The 21,075-nt window shown below is 55.6% G+C and overlaps 1 protein-coding gene across 2 annotated transcripts in view; it reads left to right on the top strand.

The window, feature by feature from the left end:
* SHISAL1 (shisa like 1) overlaps positions 1 to 21,075 on the top strand; it is an 87,568-nt gene that overhangs the window by 43,701 nt on the left and 22,792 nt on the right. For both annotated transcript variants that reach the window (XM_016939362.4, XM_024352904.3), the window contains exon 4: positions 1,716 to 2,033. In XM_016939362.4, the coding sequence (XP_016794851.2) occupies positions 1,716 to 2,033 (318 nt within the window). The remainder of the gene's footprint in view (positions 1 to 1,715; positions 2,034 to 21,075) is intronic.

Here is a 21,075-nt window from a genome sequence, read left to right as displayed (position 1 = left end):
ATGCAGAGACCTCCCAGCCAGGGGCTCCCAGGCACCCGAGCAGCATCTTCAGGCCAAGAACTTGGCCAAGTGAGAGGAGGGAAGGCATTCTAGGCAGAGAGCGAAAGCGAGCTTCCCCGGCCCTGGGCTCAGCCCTGGTCAGGGCCAGAGGAGTCCAAGGGAAGCAGCCCCCATCTTCCTACAGAGGCCACTGCTGGCGCCAGGGCTGACCTAAGCCTGGGAAGATCTGGAGCCTGGAAGTCGAGACTGGGAGAGGCCTCATGCTCATCTCCTCCAGGCCCAGAGACAGGCAAGGGTTTTCCCAGGCCACACAGCAAACCAGGCAGAGGAAGAATTAGAACCAGGTCTCCGGGTTCCGGGCTGGCCCCTTCCCCCAGCCTCAAACAGAGTCTTAAAGGATCTGCTGCCCACGAGACCTCCGTCTGGGCGAGAGCGAGGTGAGTCTCTCCCTGGGGATGTGCAGCGGTGGCGTGTACAGGCCGGACACTGGCTCCATTCACGCCTCCTCGACACCAGAAGCGCACACCCACCCAAACACATGCCTGCAGCAGGGAGCAGACGGAGGCGGCGCCGGAGTGATTAATAGATGGGTGGCTTCAGGCAGCCACAGCCCCTGGCACGCACTGTTAGGGCTCAGCAGCTCCAGCTGCAGTGGCAAGCCCTGGACACCGTCCACCCTGGGCACAGGTCGGGGAGACTTGGACCCTGGCCCTGGGGAAGGGTGTGGGAGACAGACGTGGCTCTGGGTGACAGGGGCTGGGATTGAGGGAAACTCAGGGCTGTGGGCCAGAAGACAGGCTTGACCCAGCTGCGTAGGAGGGTCAGGGTGTCCGGAAGACTTCCTGGAGGAAGTGATCTTCGACAAAGGGCCGGTGGGAGGTAGGCAGGGGAGGAAGGGGGCAGGGAAAGAAGGCACGGCCTGTGCAAAGGCCGGGTGCTGGAGCGCAGACCCCGTCTGCAGTGGAGTCGGCTGACACCGGGAGAGCCAGGCTTCACAGCGGGCTTCCAAACCCTCCCGCAACTTTGGCCACCTCTGCCTGAGGAAGGCAGAGCAGCCCTCGGTGGGGAAATGTTGGGCAAATGAATAACAGAAGTGAGGTCATGGGGCCCAGATAGCCCCAGCCATGCACAGCCTGGTCGTGTTGAGTGAAGGGGACCCCTGGGGGAGGCTGAGAGAGGGTCTAGAGGGCAGAACCTGATGCCTCCGCTCTTGGTCCAGCAGGGTGGGGAGGACCTCCGTCCTCACAGCAGGGGTGAGGCAGTGAGAGCATCCCGGGTGCCAGGAACAATGTAGGCAAAGGTGGGGCAGGGGGTGGTGAGCAGGGGCACCTGCAGGAAGGAGGGAGAGGGCAGACCAAAACAGCACCAGGTAAAGGAAGAGGCTGCCATGTCCTGGGAGCCCCAGATGCCAGCTCAGAATTCCCCCCAAAGTGTCTGACTCTTTGGGACCCTCAGGGATCCCAGCCCAAGGACTCAGGGTCCTGGAGGATGCCCAGGTGGGGACCAGGCCCGGGCAGTGGATTCCAGGGAAGGAGGCGAACAGGCAGGCAGAGGAGAGGGAGCCAAGGCCCCGCCCTCCAGAGGGGCTCAGTACCCTCCTCCCGGGGACCCCAACATAGCCCCAGGACACATTCTCTAATCAGCCCCACTGATGAAGCCGGCCTGAGCTGGGCTGCTCCCCTCTCCTTGCTCACTCCCTCTCTGTTTGTTCGCAGCAATTACACCGCCTTGTTGGGAGTGTGGATCTATGGATTTTTCGTGTTGATGCTGCTGGTTCTGGACCTTTTGTATTACTCGGCAATGAACTACGACATCTGCAAGGTCTACCTGGCACGGTGGGGCATCCAAGGACGATGGATGAAACAGGACCCCCGGCGGTGGGGGAACCCCGCTCGGGCCCCTCGGCCGGGTCAGCGGACCCCACAGCCGCAGCCTCCCCCAGGCCCGCTGCCACAAGCCCCACAGGCCGTGCACACACTGCGGGGAGATGCTCACAGCCCACCGCTGATGACCTTCCAGAGTTCGTCTGCCTGGTGAGTGGCTACAATTGAGACCCAGAATGATTTGGGTCATTGTCTTTGGAGAGCTTGGAGAATACGCCATCATTCTCGCCATAGTGTTTGGCTCATTGGTCACCTGATTGTTTGCTTATCTTGTTGTTTGCCAGGAAAAATTTCAAACTGTCATAGGTAGCCTACAACACATGCCTGGACAGGAAAGTCAAAATGAGAGGTGGAAACAGAGCTTAGAAGCAAAGCTTGCAAGCTCATTGCGCTTAGATCCCAGTGTGAGAGAGGTAACCACTAAACATTTAGTGGAGTTTTGGGTTTCCTAGCTGCCAAGGCAAAAGGGAAAACCGGATGGCTTTTTGAGTTGTAAATCTGGCCAAAGGAAGCAAATCAGTCTGTCCAGCCAGATTTTTCAGCATGAGGTTAGAAAATACAAATGTTACTTAGTTCCTTATATGTACATGCCTTGTATGGCATGAGGGGTAGTAGTTCTGACTCAGGCAGGCTGTGAAGGAAGGAAGGAAGGGAGGGAGGGAGGGAGGAAGGAAGCCAGAGAGGTGGCATCTCAAGGGTTGGCCTTGTGGGGTGGCTGCCCCAGGGTTATGTTCAGATCTGAGCTTGTCTACTGCAATTCCCATTTCCGCCCAGTTCCAGTATGGTGGGGATGGGCCTGACCTAATCCCAGGCGGCCCTGGGTAGTGCAGCATCTAGAGTTGGAAGGGGAGAGGCAGGGTCTGTGCGTTTGGAGCAGGAACTCCCTGGGAGGCTGGCTAGCACCAAGGACAGGAGCCAGACTGAGGGTCGATTCCCAGGTCAAGGGCTAGAGTGAGAGGTTCAGATGCTCTGTGGGGGCTGAGCTGCAGCCATGGGCACACAGGGCTCAGGGCACGTCATCCAGGGACATCATGATACGAAGCCCAGGCTGCAAGATCCATTCCAGAGCCCCCCTGCTGGAGGGGGGCAGGAGTTTGCCGCACAGTGACCCCTGGGTTCATGTGCAGGAGCTTTGCAGGTAACCAAACCTGGGTCTGAGTCCCGGCTCTGCCATTTACCTGCTCCTTGACTTCGGGCATGAGATTTCACCCCTCTTAACCTTCCGATCCTCGTGAAGGAGGAGTGGGTAAGACTGCCCCCTCCCAAGGATTAACTGTGCACCTACCTGGCACATAGTAGGTCCTCAGTTAATCCTTGCTGCCTCCTCTTTGGAGGCAGCAATGACGCGAGTTAGTGATCGTTCACATAGCTAGCAGGTAGTGACCTTTTCAATTATTATTAAATAATTAATAAGATATGCATAAATCAGCTTGTGCTTATCGATTGAATAATGACACCATCCATCACACAGGAGACAAAGACACAGCCCTGTGTGGCTCGGTTTGACAAATGCTGGCAGAGTGGGTCCTTGGGCAGGGGTTTGTGCCAGGCTCTGGGGGATGTGGAGGTGATGGGTAGAGAAGAAGCCAGCCTCCACCCTTGAGCAGTGGGGACTCCAGAGATCTACAGACAATAAAATGTCTGTTGGCAGGACCCAATAGTGGGGTGTTCTGAAATGTGGATCCCTTGCAACAGACACACCTAGAGGGTTTGTCAAACTAAAGACCCAGAGCCTACTGACCAGGCATCTCTGAGGGTGATGCTCATAGGCACTACAGCTCAGGAGGCACTGGAAAACGTCTATAAGAGCCAAGCTTTTTGATAGCTGAGAATCTTCCGTTTAAAACGGTGGTCCTCCCCCACTCCCGCACCTTTTGCATGCACATACATTTGGAATAAATAGCTCACACCTCGCCGAACACTTGCCAAGGGGATGGAGGATGTCGTGAGCACCCTGCACTCAGCACCTGGGGGCTGTTTTCCTGCCCCAGCCTCAAGGTCTTCCATTTCCTACGTCACTGTGCTTGCTGCTAACAGCTCCCCGATCTCATCCTGCCCAGAACGTTTTTGCCTGTCTCAGCAGCAGTTCCCACCCTACCCCTGTTCCATATTGCTTTTCCCCAACAAGCACACATTGTGCGCCTGCTGTGTGCCAGGCACTGTGCTATGCCATCAGGATGCAGAGAGCTTGCCAAGCCTGCAGGGATTGTGCACGGAGCCTGAGTGGGCGGCTGAGCTCCAGGTCCAGGTGGGACACTTTTCCTTTTGGAGCTCAGAGGCTCCTCATCTTTCCTGACTGCCCTGAGTGCAGGCTCAGGAAGGTGTTCCCATCACCATGTGAGCATGAAAAAAGGTTGTCAGAACCCACAAGGGTGTGGTGCAGGATAAGGGAATAGCCAGTCCCTGGCTGGATTCACGGGCACCGTCCCACTCCCGCTGTGCTCTTTGACACGCAGCGTGACTCTGGGTGAGGAGCTTCCTTTTTGGGCTTCCGTTTTGCCAGTTGAGGAACCAGCGTGAGAGGGGATTTGATCTGGAGATCAGGGAGGAGCCTCCTTTCCTGCCACTCCAAGGTCCTCCCAGCTGTGTGACCCAGGACATCTCCAGCATTATAGCTCTGACTGTAACCCGACTAGGTCCCTGGCCCCTGGTGGCCCAGCCTCCATGTGGTGTCCCAGTCTATGAAACACCACTTGGCACCCAAACAGCCATTACAAATGCCCTCTGCGGCCCTCCTCAGGCACACTGGAGAATGTCCAGGCAAGGAGTGTGGACCAGGGAGGTTCTTGAACACTCATCAGCCCCTGGAAAGGCTTCTGTTCCCCTCACAGCCCTCTCAGGAGCCTCCTGCTGAGTGCCGCTGCTCTTCAAAATCTCTCCTCACTTCTGCTTTCACCTCCAGAAGTCTCCTAGGAGCCCAGCCTCTGTGGCTTCTCTGTCTTTCTCCCCTGCCCACCCCAGCTCTTTCTCCTGCGAATGAATCCAGCTTCTCCAGCTCCTCAGGGCTCCCCGTGCAGGGGCAGCAGGAGGAAGACAGCTGCAGACACACCCTCATCCCCTGAGCTCCTGGAGTCTCCTAATGAGGCTCAGCCACTTCTGGGGAGGCTTAGTGGGACCCAAGCAGTGGGTCAAGGACCACCGCAGGGGGGACAGAGACAGGAGGCCAAGGCACTGCCAGGACAGGGCAGTCAGGTGATGCCAGGGGAGGTGGAGGCAAGGGGCAGCTGTGCTGGGGGCCAGGACTGCCTCAGTGCCCAGGAGTTCCCTGCCCCTGGCTCCCACCCTGGCTGCTGCAGCGGGAGGGCCCACGGTGGGCGGGGAGCAGATCCCAGAGCTGGGGCAGAGGAGTAAGCTGGGCGACTGCTGGGCCCAGCCTCAAGGCCTTCGGCTCCCCAGCGGAGGCCGGCACAGCCTCCCCTCTCAGAAACCCCTTGGGTTTGGTGGGTGAGGGCCCCGAGGCAGCCCCCAGGCCACCGCTGAACAGCAGTATTGAAGGCCCTGGCGGCAGTGGCTCAGCCCCACACAGCCCCCGCCTCTTGGTCCCCACAGACACGCACTCCATCAATCATAAGAAATGTGATTTTCCTGCCAGCTGGCTGGGCAAAATCCAAGTGCTGCCGAATCGCGTGGCCAGGCAGGTGGGGCGTTGTGCCGTCCCCCGCCCGTGGGATTTATAACTGAGTTAGGAGCCAGCAGGGGCGTCAGGAGTGGTGCAATGGTCACAATGCTCAGCTGCCTTCATTTAATTTCACGGAGAAGCGGGGCTTTCCCTCCGCTTAGTAGCTACTGAACTCAGACTGCGAAGTTTCTTGCTCAGATTCTCTGGACTGTGTCTTCTCTGGTGACCCCAAGACTCCACCCGTCATTTCCTCCTGAAAGTAGTCAGGACAACCCCTGAGGGCCCAGAGCCCAGTGTGACCCAGCAGGCACCCCAGGGACACCGCACCTGCGACAAGGTGCCTTCGTCACCTAACAGTGTCTCCTTCGCACTGTGGAGGTCCTGGGTTTTCCTCCCAGGCGTAGAGAGCCTCTCTAAGCACCTTGGCCCTCCTTGCACAGTTGCACACTCAGTTCACAGCACGGCAGGAGGCAGCACTACCCCCTACACACACAGACACAAACACACACACATACACACTCACACATACACACTCCCACCAGTATTCAGCCCGGCCAGGCCCTCCCACCAATCCCCGACCTGACCTCACTATCTGGACCTCCGTCCTCCTGCTGGACTCCCCACCCTTGTCAGTTGTGCAGTGGTGTGCAGCTCCCCCGACCAGAACCTCAGCCCGACTCAGGGCCCCAGCACATAGTAGCTGCTCAGCAAATCCCGTGTAAGGGATGCAGCAGGAGCATCAGCACTGGGGGTCTGGGACAGGGTCTGGGCTGAGCCTTCTCTCCCCTCAGGTGGCGGGCCCTGGTCCCCTCACCCTGACAGCCCAGGTCTCACCTCTGTACAGCCAGGGCCCACCTCAGGCTAAAGGAGCAAGCAGTGGAGGGGGCACCGAGGGAAGCTGCTGTGCCCCCAGGGTTAAGCCAGGCCCGAGGATGTTGCCAAGTTCCTGCCACATGCTGTGCTGTCATCATCACTGCGGCTGTGGCCTGGGTCCTGGGAGGTGCCGCTGTCATGGTTGTGATGGTCATTATTGTTGCTGTCTCAAATCCGGGGCACAGGCAGTGGCTCCCAGTCAGACACACCCACCTGGCCCCGCCAGTGCCGCACAACCTGCCTGCCCCGAGCCTCCCCTGCCTGAGCCTCAGTGTCCCTATCTGTAAACTGGGCAAGCCTGGCCTCTCAGTGCAGTTGTGAGGACCTGATGAGGGGCTGACATCCTCCTGGGACACCCAGCTCCACTCCCCATTGTCCCCACCTCCCTCCCTCCCCCATGCATCCACATTCCCATCTCTGAGAGAGGGCCTCGGCTGCCTCCTAGCCCGCTCCCTAGCCCTTGGTGGCCTGACTCTGCCTCCCTACCTGAGCGGCCCCCTCCTGAAGCCTCAGGCTGCTGTTCAACACCCTGTAAGACCTGCAGGGCCCAGCAGAGAGTGCTGGGAACCACGGTTAGTGCTTGACTTTAGACACTGCCCCCCTTGGTATTTCCATGGACTCTTGTAACTCCCACGCTGGGGACTGGGCTCAGCAGGACACCTCATCACCTTGTGCGGATGAGTGAACTTGGGCCCAGGGAGGGTCAGTGACTTGCCCAAGGCCACACAGTAGATCCATGGTTTTGAGCCAGGGTCTTCCCAGCCTATGTCAGATCCTGAGCCGACTGCCACCTGGGCCTCACCTATCTCAGAGCCTCCCCCCACCTCACTGCCCATGCCTTCCAACCCAGCCTTGACCCCTCAAATCCCTTGCAGATTCACACCTCCTTGCTTTTGACTCAGTTCTCTTCCCAATGTGCTCTGCCCCACATCTCCCTGGGGAACTCCTATTCATCCTTCAAAACCTGCCCTGAGGTCTAGGGGCCTGGGTGGGGATGGGGGATGGGGAGTGGCTGGAAGAGAGAAGGCTGCCTAGCCCAAGCCCTCCCAGCCCCCAAGCCCTCGCAGGCTGTCAGAGTTCAGGGAAAAATTCCCAACTTGGCTCAGGGGAATCGATCATGTGTACATCTCAGATCTTAAGGGGTATCCAAATCCCCTGGGTCTTGTTGGGTTTGCAAATTCTGATGCCTAATGATGGGGTAGGCCTAGGATTCTGCATTTATAGCAAGTTCCTGGGAGATGCTGATGCTGCCTGTGGGGCATGCAGGGACAGGGCAGAGCAGCCATTAGAGCCTGGGCACCTCTACAGTGCTGGCTCCGTCACCCTGGGCCCTGGGGACTTCAGGCCACCTGGAGAAACAGGAGCCCAGCAGGGGCGGGGGGATGTCCAGAGTTCCTCTCCGTCCATTGGCCTCTGCCTACCAGCAAAGCCCCAGTACCACCGTTTCTCACCTTACTCTCCCTGCGCCTAGAACCCCTCAAGCTCTTTGCAAAACTCATTCGTCCTCCCCTGTGAGGTCCCAGAGTTCACTGAACCCCAGAACCTTCTGCTGAAACCCAAGCATCGTGTTCTTCCTGGCTCTGTGGCCAGAGTCCTTGGTGTGTGGTTTCTGCAGGGAGGGTGCCAGCCAACAGCAAGAAATTCCAGAAAATGAGGAGACTGAAAAGGGAGATGACCAAATATCTTCTTTCCCTGGCGTAACATCAAATACCAAGGAGGCTTCTGTGATTGGAATTCAGAAGACAGTTGATGTCCTGAGTGGGGATGGAGTTGCAGCTCCTTGGGGGTTCCAGCTGGACCAGGAAACTGGGCTGTCCCCTCCAGTTCCTGTCTTTTCCCAGCTGGGGCTCAAGAAGGCGCGCGTTCCCTCCTTTGCTGGCTCTCTGGGCTGCTTTCTGTTTGTTTGGACAGCTTGGCTAAAACCCCGGAGGCTGTCCATTCATCAGTGTCACTCCACGGTGGTGGGTACCATGGGCGGCAGGCAGGTGGTGACAGAAAGGCTCAGAACCAGTGACTCCACCTGCTGTGTGTCCTCGGACAAGTTACTGGCCCTCCCTAGTCTCAGTGCCTGCCCTGGACAGTGATGGTGATGAGAGCCTGCCCTGGACAATGATGGTGATGAGAGGTCCCGAGGGTACACAGTGGGACTGCAGGGAATCTCCTCCTCCTACCCACGCCCTGGTGCCCAACTGTGCAGACTCCCCAGAGTGCAGGCTACAGTCCCAGCCTCTAGGAACCCTCCTTAAGCCGAGGCCTATGCTGCTCCTCCTGCCACGTCCTGGATGTGGCTGACTGTGGCCCAGCTAGGATCCACATCACCACGACCCACGGAGGCCCCTGAGGTGCATCGGGACCCCTGTGACAGCTGCAGAGTTTCTCCTCACCCCTTCTCCTGGGGAACACAACTCCTTAACCCCTCTCTGTACCCCCAAAGGTTCAGGGGGGCATTAAGATGCGTGGAGAGGCCCGTTCGCCCTGAGCCAGCACACAGGCCGCCCCTGGGGGCTGTGGTGATGTTGCTATTCTTTTTCCCTGCCTTAATACCTACCTCCTTCTCCTCAGCACTCCCCCAAGGGACAGTCACAGTTTCCTCTGTTTTTCTGCTTCATTTTCCACCATAAAGGTGCCCCTGCTTGCTGGAGGACTGTATTAGTCAGGGTTCCCTAGAGGGACAGAACTAATAGGAGCTATATAAAGGGGAGTTTATTAAGTAGTAGTAACTCACACGATCACAAAGTCCCACAATAGGCTGTCTGCAGGCTGAGGAGCAAGGAAGCCAGTCTGAGTCCTAAAGCTGAAGAACTTGGTTGGAGTCTGATGTTCAAGGGCAGGAAGCATCCAGCACAGGAGAAAGATGGAGGCTGGGAGGCTAGGCCAGTCTCACCTTTTCACATTTTTCTGCCTGCTTTATATTCAGGCCATGCTGGCAGCTGATTAGATGGTGCCCACCCAGATGAAGGTGGGTCTGCCTTCCCCAGCCCACTGACTCAAATGTGAACCCCATTTGGCAACACCTTCACAGACACACCCAGGATCAATACTTTGCATCCTTCAACCAAGTTGACACTCAGTATTAACCATCACAAGGACACTGCCAGTGTGGGAACCAAGTGACCTCACCATCACCCGCAGGGCTCCGCGTCCCTCCAGCCTGGCCGGTCATCAGGGCAGTGTTGTCATCCTGCACGTGAAATGGTGTGTCTTGGGTTTTTAATTCAACATTATGTCCCGTCGAGCCTCTCGTGTGATGGAAAAGTGTTCACAACCACCCTGCAATGGCTGTGCTAATTGTCCAAGGAGCAGGCGGTGGCCCATAACTCAGTGACCCACTTCCGCCTCAGGCCGTGGGGGTTCCTAATTTTCTAGCCTGAAATGGTTCTCTTTTAGCCTCTGTGAGCACGCGTCTGTCTCACGCCCAGGGTCCTTCGGCCTCCAGGGAGAGAGGGTTTCCAGCTCTCCAGCACTGCCTGGAACCTGCTGTAGGGATCCCCTCCACATCCCTGCCTAGGAGGTGCGGCCCAGCGATCCAGCACTCACTCACTGTCCAGGAAGCTGGCCTCAGTTTGAATAGCCCCACCTGCCATGAGGCTGTTTGGTTTTGTTTTGTTTTGTTTTGTTTTGTTTTGTTTGGAGGCAGAGTAGTTGAGTTAGGAGCAAAGGCTCTTGGAGGCAAACAAAACTGGGTTCAAATCCCAGGTCCCCTGTTTTGAGGTACCTGGAGGGCCTCCAGCAGGCAGCTTACCCCTCCTCACCAGGACAGTGGGTGACAGAACTGGCCTCTCAGGTGCTGTCTGCTTAAATGAGAGGAAACGCGGAAAGGCCCTGGCACGGAGCAGCTGCTCTGCAAATGCTTGGATCCCTCTCCCGGCATTGCGTCCGTGAGCCTTCCCCACTGTTCACGGCTCTGTCCAAGACAGTGCTCAGCTGTCCCAGCATTCACGGTCCACCAGACTAAGCACTGGTCAGCCAGGGGAGGAGCAGCTAACACAAAGAAAGGGTTTCAGTGAATGAATAGGAGTTCGCCAACGTGGGGAAAGGGCATCCCGGCAGAGAGAGCAGCTTAGGCAGAGCCTCGGAGGAGGGAGGGGCTGAGGGGAACTGGGGAGCCCTGGGTTCTCTGCACCGCAGGGTCCTGGCTCCTGGCCCTTCATCGCTGCCCTTCTTGTTCCTCTTTGCAGCTCGTTCATCATCTCCCTGATCTTAGACACAAGCGCGCCTCCCTTTCACTTCTCTCTCATTTCCACCCACCCCCTGGGGACCCCACCCGGATCCACAGCTCCAATCCTGTCCACCTCCTGTTCTTTCTCCCTGGTCTCTCTCCCCTGAATCCAGATCTGCTGGTCATTGCAGAGCCTAGTCCTCAAGGGCAGCTCTTGGATGTCCCATAGACGTGGGGGACCGGCACATCCACGTCCCCGCTGCCTCCCACCATCTCCTTGGCTCCTCCCTTTCTTTCCTGCTTCACGTGTTCCATCAGCAATACCTTGAAAATGAAGCCAGAATCCACCCCATACCCACCCCTCCACTGAGATCAGCCCTCCTTGTCCATCTTCTCTGGCCAGGATGGAGGCAGCCGCCTCCGCATGTCTCCCTGACACCAGCCTTTGTCCCCGACAGCAGCAGCGTGATCTTTTAAAAACATTAAGTCAAGACCCGCCGATGGCCTCCTTCACACTTAGGAATCAAAATGCTTTCCTTGGCCAACAATGTGATCTGACTCCGCCGCACCCCACTGTCCCTCTGTCCTCATCTCCCCACACTGCCGCTTGCTGCAGCCACACCAGCCCCGCTGCTGCTCCCTCCGCCCAGACCTCTCTCCTCCTGGATCCCAGCAGGGCTCACTCCTCCCTTCCACAGCCCCTGTTCAGAGTCACCCGATCAGAGGGGCCTTCCCTGGCCAACATTTACAAAATAGAAGCAGCCACCTCCCCCCGTCACTCTGTCCCTTTGTCCTCCTTCAGCTGCCTCATCATGTGCACCGCCGCCTGAAATCACGTTTGCTTTGTGGCTTTGTGCCTGTCTCCTCCGCTGGATGGAAAACGCGGGAGAGTTGGGATTGGTGTTTCTTGTGCTCAGCTGTGACCCCAGCACATAGAACAGGGCCTGACACATAGTAGGTGCTCAATACATCCATGTTGCATGAATGAATCTTCCTGCCCCGTGCCTTGTGCACAGAAGGCACCTAGACAGTGTCCAATCAATGAGCTGCATTATTACTGTAACAGTAGCTCCCATTTATTGAGGACTTGCTGAGCTAAGCAGCTGCAACAAATTGTGCCATTGAGCCTCCCCAGCTGCACTGCAGCTTGGCCATCCCGAGCCTCATTTTATGAAGGAGACACCAAGGCTCGGAGAGAGATTGCTGGGAACTGCACGGCAGCTGAGTCAGAATTGGAACCCAGGTCTGGTGGACTCCAAAGCCCACATCCTTGTACTGGGAAGAGCAACGTCTCCGCCTTTACTTCGCTCCCTGTAAGAGCTAACCCTGAGATAATGCCACCCCATGCCGGCTGCATAGCTGCCTTATGGTTGTGGGTTCTCTGTGCAAGGTAGGCCTCACCCATCCCCCAGGCAGGACCTCAGGGGTCCCCCAAAGCCCCTGAGATCTGGCCCACAGATGTTAGTGAAACAAGTCCTCTCCGGTCTGGGCCCAGGAGCCTCCCGAAACTCAGCCTCGCTTCTGATCCGCCGTCGGCCCCTTCGCGGGCTGCCAGGCAGGGGTTTAAATGAGGTGATGGTGCCAGCTTGGTGTGTGCTCGGTTGGGGTGCGTGGTTGGTTTTGTTTGCTTTCGGGGTTTGTCTTTTCCCCTGCACCATTTGTGAAGGTCTTTCCCAGCCCTGGGAATCTTTCCGGAGGCGGCAGGTGTACTCATCTCTTCCACCTGGCAGCTCCCCACCTTCCTCTGCAAACCACTCCCCACCAGAGGAGGGCCCGGCGGAACAGAAGGTAAAAACGCAACACCCACGCTTAGTTTTAATACAAGTTTACTTTGAAAACCTAGCTGTACTCTAGCAAACCCGCAGAGGGGTGAGCTGCATAGTCTTCGAATCAGAGCTGAGTTCAGATCCTGTCTACGGGCCAGTGGGCAACTGCAGGTAAGCCAGTAGCTCCCCTGAGCCTCAGTGTTCCCGTCAGTACAATGGCCACAAGTGGCCTTAGGTTGTGGGACGATTGTTAGGACTGGAACAGAGCCCGGCCCATGGCAGATGCCTCAGGAAATGCTAACTGTGATTATTATTGCGACTATTATTTGAGGAGTAAAAAATAGGAAAAGAAAAGCCGCTCGGGATCCCGCTCACACACAGATACGACTGCTTTGCATTTTTCTCCCTTCTAATGCACACCTGCTTTTGCGTATCTCTAATGATGATGTGCCTTCTGATTTTATTCTTCTATTGAATCAGCGATGACCCTGCGATTTTACCCGACCTTTCTAAATACCATTTCAGCGGCCACCCAGTTGTCCAGATTCCATGTGTGGGATTCATGCAGTCAGTTCCCTGCAGCGGGGCGTTTATACAACTTATAATTTTTTTAAATTAATACGATGACAAATAACACCGATCCCAGCTCTCCTGGGGGCAGGAGAAGGAGACATACTCCAGAAAACAGCAGACACCTTTGTGAATCTGTGGCCTTTCCCTTTCTGGAATGATTTCCTCCAGATAGATGCCAGGCAGGGAGATTCCTGAGTCCAGGGGGTGGACAGTTTTATGGGTCTCGATTCCAGCGCCAGCCTCATTCCCAAAGGGCTGGTGCACTGAGGCAGCTTTTGAGGGCACTGGATTTGGGGCACCCTCTCCAGCATGGGGTGCCCCCATTTCTATACAGTTTGCATTTCTTGAGATGGAGTCTCATTCTGTCGCCCAGGCTGGAGTGCAGTGGCGTGATCTTGGCTCACTGCAGCCTCCCTCTGCCTCCCAGGTTCAAGTGATTCTCCTGCCTTGGCTTCCCGAGTAGCTGGGATTACAGACACCCACCACCACGTCCGGCTAATTTTTGTGTTTTTAGTGGAGACGGCGGGCGGGGGGGTGGGTGCGGGAGGTTCACTATGTCAGCCAGGCTGGTCTCGAACTCCTGACCTCAAGCGATCCACCTGCCTCAGCCTCCCAAAGTGCTAGAACTACAGGCGTGAGCCACCGCGCCCAGCCTGTTTGCATTTCTTTGATGGTTCTTGAGATAAAACACCTGTCCTTTCATTTGTTAATTGTATTTCCTCTCTTGTGAGTTGCCCATTTGTTTTACTGCACCCCCAAGACAGTTGAGGTTTGAAGCCACTTTCATAAAGCAACATTTATCCCCCACGTTTCAGTTCCTTGGTGTTGTCTGTGTACACCCTTCATTCTGTTTACTTAATACATTTTTAATTGACTTGAAATCAAGTCATGTTTGTAGAAAACTCAGATTTGCTCTAAGCAATACCATAGCTGGTTTAAGAGTTGTATTTTTCCTAATTTGCATTAAAACGAACAAGTAAACATATCCATTATGAGATGGGGCTGTATCACACTGGCTCAAGAGAGTTTAGGGTGTAGGAATTTTGGGAGCCTGTTGTTAAACACAGCCACTATTGCAAATTATATAAACATGCAATTAAATACATTGTATTAAACACAGAGATAATACATCCTCAAAAGTATCACTTCTTAGTTCTTTTGCTACATTTACCATCATCTGTGCTGGTGACGGTATTTGCATCTGTTGTGTCTGTATGGTGGAAATCTATCGGTGGCTACTTGTATCTCTTCCTGTCTTTGATTCAGTGACAGCACCAGTATTTACGCTCAGGAAATTGACAGCACGTGCTACAAATCAGGGTTTTCTCCCCCTGGGGAACAGGTTGTTAAATGTTTACCAGCTTGCCCCTGTGCATAATGGTTCAAATGCTAGTATATTTACCTCCTCACATAATCTCACTTGCTCCATTGGTCTGTGAACTTTACTGTGGGAAGCCAATGTGTTTTTTTGTTTTGTTTTTTTTTTTGGAGACAGAGTCTTGCTCTGTTGCCCAGGCTGGAGTGCAGTGGTGCGATCTCAGCTCACTGCAACCTCCGCCTCCAGGGTTCAAGCGATTCTCCTGATTAGCCTCCTGAGTAGCTGGGACTACAGGCATGTGCCACTATGCCCAGCTAACTTTCTGTATTTTTAGTAGAGACAGAGTTTTGCCACGTTGCCCAGGCTGGTCTTGAACTCCTAAGCCCAGGCAATCCGCCTGCCTCGGCCTCCCAAAGTTCTGGGATTACAGCCAATGTGTTTCTTATGTGCACATGAAACAGTAACCTAGTGTTTCCAGGGACACCCACAGACAGGCACGCAGGGCAATGGTAGCCAGGACAAGGGGCAAGGTGGTCCTGGGAGGCCAATTCATCGGCCCTTTGCAGCTCCTGGCCCTTCCCCAGGCAAAGAAAGCAGGGCAGATGAGGAGGCAGAAAGACTGGTCTGTGCCACACATCTGGGTATTTAGTCCCCCCAAGGAAACGTCTTGGGCATCCTCTTTCAAAGCCTCCAGCCCTGTCCCTTTCTGTCTCTGGAACAATCCGTGTTTGTTGCATGGATGCAGCCCAGACAAGATTAATTTACTCATTTATTCAGCAAGCATTTATTGAGGGCTGGCTGCAGGCCATGCCCCGTGTTAAGTGCTGGGAACAGAAAGATGAAAAAGGCCGGGCCCCTGCTCTTAAGGAACTCTGTCCAGTGATGTGTAGAAAATCCATTCTGACCCTGCCCTGGCTTTGCTTGGAAAAATCAATGTCTTCCGCCAAAGGGTGAATATTCCTTAGGGAAGGTTTTTGGAAGTCATTTTGAAGACGCACTTCTGGAATGAACTAGACCTAGCACAGCTATCTGGAGTTCAGATGGAGATTTTGTGTCTCTGGGCCCAGGGTGCAGCTGTTGGGAGAAAGGCAACTGCTCCAATTAGGAGCTTGGCAACATGACACACCTGTTTCTGGGGACGTGCTACCTGCAGCAGGCATCTTATAGAAGCCCCCTCCTCAGAGGTGGCTCCTATAATCCTGCCCCGGGAGAGACCCGCACGGCTCCACCCAGCCAGTTTGGAATCTTTAGTTTGGAATCTTAATTAAAATGCCCTAACGCAGCAACTACTGTGCAAACAAAGATGCCAGCTTGCGTGAGTAATTAACAAAAGGACACTTCCACAAAGGCCCAGGCGAATCTGGGGGCTTGTGAATATGCCTCCAACTCAGAGGATGCTCCTTTAGGTTGATTTGACAGGAATTCCACATAATCACCCTCCGAGCTGCAGCAAGAGTAATATGGAAGAAGCGAGATCACCCTACAGAGAGAAGTGTGGTTGGGCCGGTGGCAGTAATGTTCCCAAAAAACCAATTTAGTTCAGGGGCCCTTAATAGGCCCGGCTCCCAGATTAGGCTTTGCAGGGCAGAGCGAGTGGAGAAGGAATTTATCTCCACCGACATGGGTCAGGGAGGACCACGGATTCTACTTTATTTCCCCTGCTATTAAAACCCTGGTCTTAACTGCTAAAATATTTCCTTCCAAGAATAGATGCTTGTTGGCAAATGTCTCCCAACATGGGCATTTTGGCTCCCATCAGAATGATGGAAACTGAGTCTCACCCATGGGCTGGAGGGTGCTCACTCCCTGCTCCTCCTAAGCACCCTCCAGCTTGGACTTCCTGTAGCTTCTAAGGTGCCCCAGAGGGTGCTGGGGGAGAAGGGGTCTTGTAAACTGATTGCTTCAGCTGTGAGCTCTGGGACTGAGCCTGTCACACCCTGTGTGCTGGGGCCTATGGCTTCAGGAATAGCTGGGTGCTGCAGGTGGGGGCAGGCAGGAACAATGGGCTCTGGAGCTGCCTGGGCTGGGCTTGGACCGGACTCTGTGCTGCCCAGCTGTGTGTCCTTGGGCAAGGTGCATCACCTCTCTGGGCTGTCATGTGGATATAGGCACAGGGAGTAAATGAGCTCCACCTGGCAAGGGGATCATGGGGATGAAATCAAAGGGGATGTGGGGAGGGCCTAGTTCAGTACCCCGCTCATAGGAAGAACCCCCAAAATCTATCCTCTTTTCTTGTCTCTATCCACTCTGAGTGGGGAAAGAGGTCCCTGCCAAGCGTGCCTCCTTCACCTACCCCTTGTTCGAGGTTGCTCAGGGCTTCCTCACAGCTTCTCTAGCCCGACAAGAAGGAGATACTGTGCTTGGTGGTTCTGTTGCCAGCCTGGCTGCTCTGGGCTCGTCGTATCCCAGGATCTGCTTCCCGGTGAGCTGGCTTGAGCTGTCTGAGACTTGGGAGGTGGAAGCAGCCGTCAGTGGTGCTGGTGGTCTCACTGGGCAGAGCCAGGGAAGCACAGCTGCAGGGGTGCACCAGGGCCCCCAGCGTCCTTGGGTTTTCCGTCTGTGTCCGGCTCTTCTTTCCGACCATCCACCCTAGGCTGGCAGACCCCTGTGACCCTCCCTGTGGTCTCACAGAGGCAGGATGGGCCTGGCTTCAGCCTCCATGCCAGCTGGCTCTGATGCCTCCCTGCCCGGCACTGCTGAGTGTCCCTTCTGTAAGCCTCCAAGGTCCCCCTCTGGACCTTCACTGCCCAGCTCCTCCCACAAGTGTGGAAACTCAAGTCCCTATCATAAATGCCCTATTCCATGACAGCCATGGCTGCTGTGTCCCTGCCTGGACTCTGACCAATACTGTTGTCGCTTATGTTTCTAAGGGACACGTCCTTGTCACCCCACAGGGCCTTGAGCCCAGATGTGTCCCCCGATCAATGTGTACACTTACTGGAGTGCCGCTTACCTCCTCCCCAAAGCCGTGAGTCAATCTGTGGGACATCTCAATGTTGACGGCATCCAAGAGGGAGGGAGATTCGGGACTCAAGTCTGCAGGGTTGTCGAGATGGGAGAGAGTGGTTCCATTCGTTTAAGGGAAATATGGAGCCAGCGAAGTGTGGAGACTTCGTCAGGTGGGGTTTTGGCGAGAGGCCACTGCCACGCAGCTGACAGCAGCCAACCAGCAGGAATGGAGGCAGGGAGGCCCAGGGGGAGGCTATCACTGTGCCCGAGGCAGTGGGGGGACACAAGGCAGTATTTTGGAGGTAGTGCAGGCAGGACCCACAAAGGAATTGGATGTTGGAGGGGCACACTGAGGACAAGGACAACTCAGAGGTCTGACCCAAGAGACACGTGGTGTTGCTGCTGACCAGGAAGGACAGTGCTGGAGGGGCGGAGCTGGGCACAGGGTCGTGCATTGTTACCACCATGGGACGCCAGCACCAGGGGAGAGGCAGAGAGGGCAGAGGTGGGTCCTGAGGGGCTAGGACAGGTAACAAGTGAGCAGGAGTCTGTGTGGCATGGTGTGTGCATTGTGTGATGTCTGTGTGGCATGGGTGTGTGTATGTGTTGTGAGTGTGTGGCTTGGTGTGTGTATATTGTGTGGGTCTATGTGACATTGTGTGTGTTGTTTGTGGCATGTGTGTGTATATTGTGTGGGTCTGTGTGGCGTGTGTGTGTGTATGGTGTGGTATCTGGCATGGTGTAGTGTGTGTAGTGTTGTATCTGTGGCATGGTGTGTGTGTATATTGTGTGGGTCTGCAGCATGGTGTGGCATGGAGTGTGTGTGTGTGCGTGTTGTGGGCGTCTGTGTGGCATGGTGTGTGTGTGTCTTCTGTCTGTGGCATGGTGTGTGTGTGTATTGTGTGGGTGTCTGTGTGGCATGGTGTGTGTGCATATGTACTCTGCATCTGTGTGACATGGTGTGTGTATGTGTATATTGTGGGTGTCTGTGCAGTATGGTGTGTGGCATGGGGTGTGTGTATGTGTGTTGTGGGTGTCTGTGTGGCGTGTGTGTATATATTGTGAGGGTCTGTGTGGCGTGGTGTGTGTGTATATATTGTGAGGGTCTGTATGGCATATGTATGTGATATTGTGTGGATCTGTGTGGCATGGTATGTGTGTTTGTGTATTGTGGGTGTCTGTGTGGCATGCTGTGCGTGTGTGTATTGTGGATGTTTACTGTCCCGGGCAGTAGAAAGGACGTCGGGGAAGCAGCCCCAGCATCAGGGACAGGCCAGGAGTGCAGAATGCATGGAAGCTGGTCAGGTGGGAGCCCGGGATGAAGGAAGCACGGAGATGCAAGGGTGCCAGGGCCCATGGAACCGAGAGCCGATGATCAAGGCCACGGTGCACACAGCCCTGGAGGCAAAGGACATATTCATTACACAAGGATTAAAAAGCATGGGCCAAGGCTGGGCCCCAGGCCAGGACTGGGGATACAGAGTGAATCAGTCCCCATCCCTGCCCCCAGGTGCTTACCCACACCCATTCACCTCACAGGTTTCCCCACCCCAGCCCCTTGGCGAGCTCCTCCTCATTCCTCAAAACGTCGCTGAGGTCACGCTCCTTCCCGAGGCCTCTCCCCATCCTCTAAAAGACCCTCTCCCTGCTGCCCACTTGCAGCACAGTCAGAGAGCTCCGTGGCCTGTTTCCACTGGACTGAGTCTTCTGGGGGGTGCTGGTGCAGAGCAGAGCCCTGGGCTGGGAGTCCCGGCACCTCGTTCCACTCCCTCACCCACAGCCTCGCTGTTTAACCTCAGGCAGGCCATGTCCCCTCCTCAGCCTCACTTTCCCCTTGTGTAAAATGAGGGAAGGGACTGAGCCTTCTAAGCCATCTTTCAGCTTAAAACCTCTTTGACCTTCTATCTGGCTAATGGAGGTGCTGACCAGGGGCAAGAAGAGATTTGAAAAACGCTTTGAAAAATTCATAGCAGGAGGCAAAGGAGAAAGAGTCTTTATTTTCGTAGAGCGGGAGGCAGGAGGAGTTATGGACAGAGGCTGTCGATGAAAAGGACAGCATCTCAGAGCACTTTGTGGCATTTAATGTCTAGTGCCTCCTCCCATTAAAGCAGTGGCATCAAATATTTACCAAAGCAGCATTAAAAATTAACCTTTACCATGGGGATGTATAAAGGCCCTAAGTTCCCTGAGAAGTGACCGAACATCAGGAGGGTAAAGCGACAGGAAGGAAGGCTACAAGCGGGGTGTGAATAATGGAAGCCCCCAAAGGTCCCCCAACACAGCTCCCTGTTGGCCCCACTCCCAAAGCCAGGGCAGCCTCCGGCCCTGTCTCTGTAGAGGCTCCCAGCCCTTTGGAGACTCCCAGAGGGCCTGCAGGATAAGGACAGGCCCTCAGCTGGGCATCCACCGCCTTCCATGGCCTGGCCCTGCCTCTCTGGGCAGCTGGGATCTGTAGGATGGAAAAGAATGAGTCTGTCGGAGTTGGAAGAGACCAGGGGAGGAAGTGGGGAGTGGTCCAGGCACTGGAAATAGCACGTGCAGAGGCACGGAGGCAGAGACAGCTGCACATCAATCCATCAGAAAAGCAGTCAGGTGGCACGAGTGTTGGGGAGGAAGGAAGTACAGGAGGGGACAGGTGGGAGATGCAAGTAGGTCTGACTGTGCAGGGCCATGGTGAGATGTGGGCTTCTCGATCCAGGGACAGGGGTGCCCTCGAGGAGAGTAACAGGACGCATTTGCCTTTGGGAAGGGAGCTGGGAGTCCACCAGAGAGGCTACCGCTCTCCCACGAGCTGCAGCCATGTCTGTGGCTTGGCTGAGGGTGGTGGTGGGGAGGGGCCAGCACCAGGGAGTGGAGTCCATGAGATTGGCCAGGGCCTGGGGTGGGGGCTGAGAAGGAGGTGGGGGTCCAAGGAGGATGTCTGGGAACCTGGGCTGAGTAGCCTGGGAGATTTTCCAAGATGGGCACCTTGGGGCGGCTGTGGCTTTGGTCTCAGCAGCAATGGAGTGTTTTGAGTTTGAGATGCCCCGAGAGACCACTGCAATGGGCCTGGGGAGGAGGCGCTCCCACCTGTGGCAGGAAGAACTCCAGGGCAAATGGGGTCTGGAAGCCGTGAGAGGATCAGGACAGCTGAGGGGCATGGGACCTGGCCTCGGATGCGGGCTGCGTGCCCTGCCCTCTGCCTGTCGCTCCTGCGATGTCCCCTGCCTGCCGTGCCCACGTCCCCATCCCAGGTACAATCCGTGGGCTCCAACAACATACCAGGCACCGTCCTGTCTGCCAGAAGCCGCTGGGCATAGCTGGCACCAAATAGCTTTGTCATCCCCACCCCACTGCCTGCCTTTTACATAGCTGGGATGCCCGCCAGCTTCTTTCTGAAGCAAAGAAAGGTTCCATGTTTCATTATTTAGATTATGTGGCGCCCTATAAAGCACAAAATAATTCTCATCGCCCTCAAGCAGGATCTTTATTTTGGTTTTTCCTGGAGACCAGGGGAGCTGATGGGCGTGGAGCTGAGTGGGGTATGAGGGAGTTTGCAGAGCACGGCCATTTCCCCCGTGCACCACCTCGCCAGTGGCATTTTTCTTGCCATTTTGTCAGAAACTCAGGTTCAGAGAGGCCACAGCATGTGTCCAAAGTCAAACAGCCAGGGAGAGGCTCTCCCAGAGCACCTACAACGTGCCCTGGTCCCCCAACACACACACCAGAGCCTCCAACACACACACACACACACACACACACACACACAACCCCAAAGCCCCCAACACACACATACACACCAGAGCCCTCCAACACACACATACTCCAGAGCCCCCAACAGACACACACACAGCCCCACACACACCAGAACCCCCCAACACACACACAGCCCCCCCGCCAACAAACAAGCCCTCCAACAAACACACACAAACACACCCCACTGCCTCGTCCACTCC

Source organism: Pan troglodytes, chromosome 23 (assembly GCF_028858775.2).
Source record: "Pan troglodytes isolate AG18354 chromosome 23, NHGRI_mPanTro3-v2.0_pri, whole genome shotgun sequence".
Taxonomy (NCBI): Eukaryota; Metazoa; Chordata; class Mammalia; order Primates; family Hominidae; genus Pan; species Pan troglodytes.
Note: the sequence above shows the minus strand (reverse complement) of the source record. Positions and strands in the feature narration are given on the sequence as shown.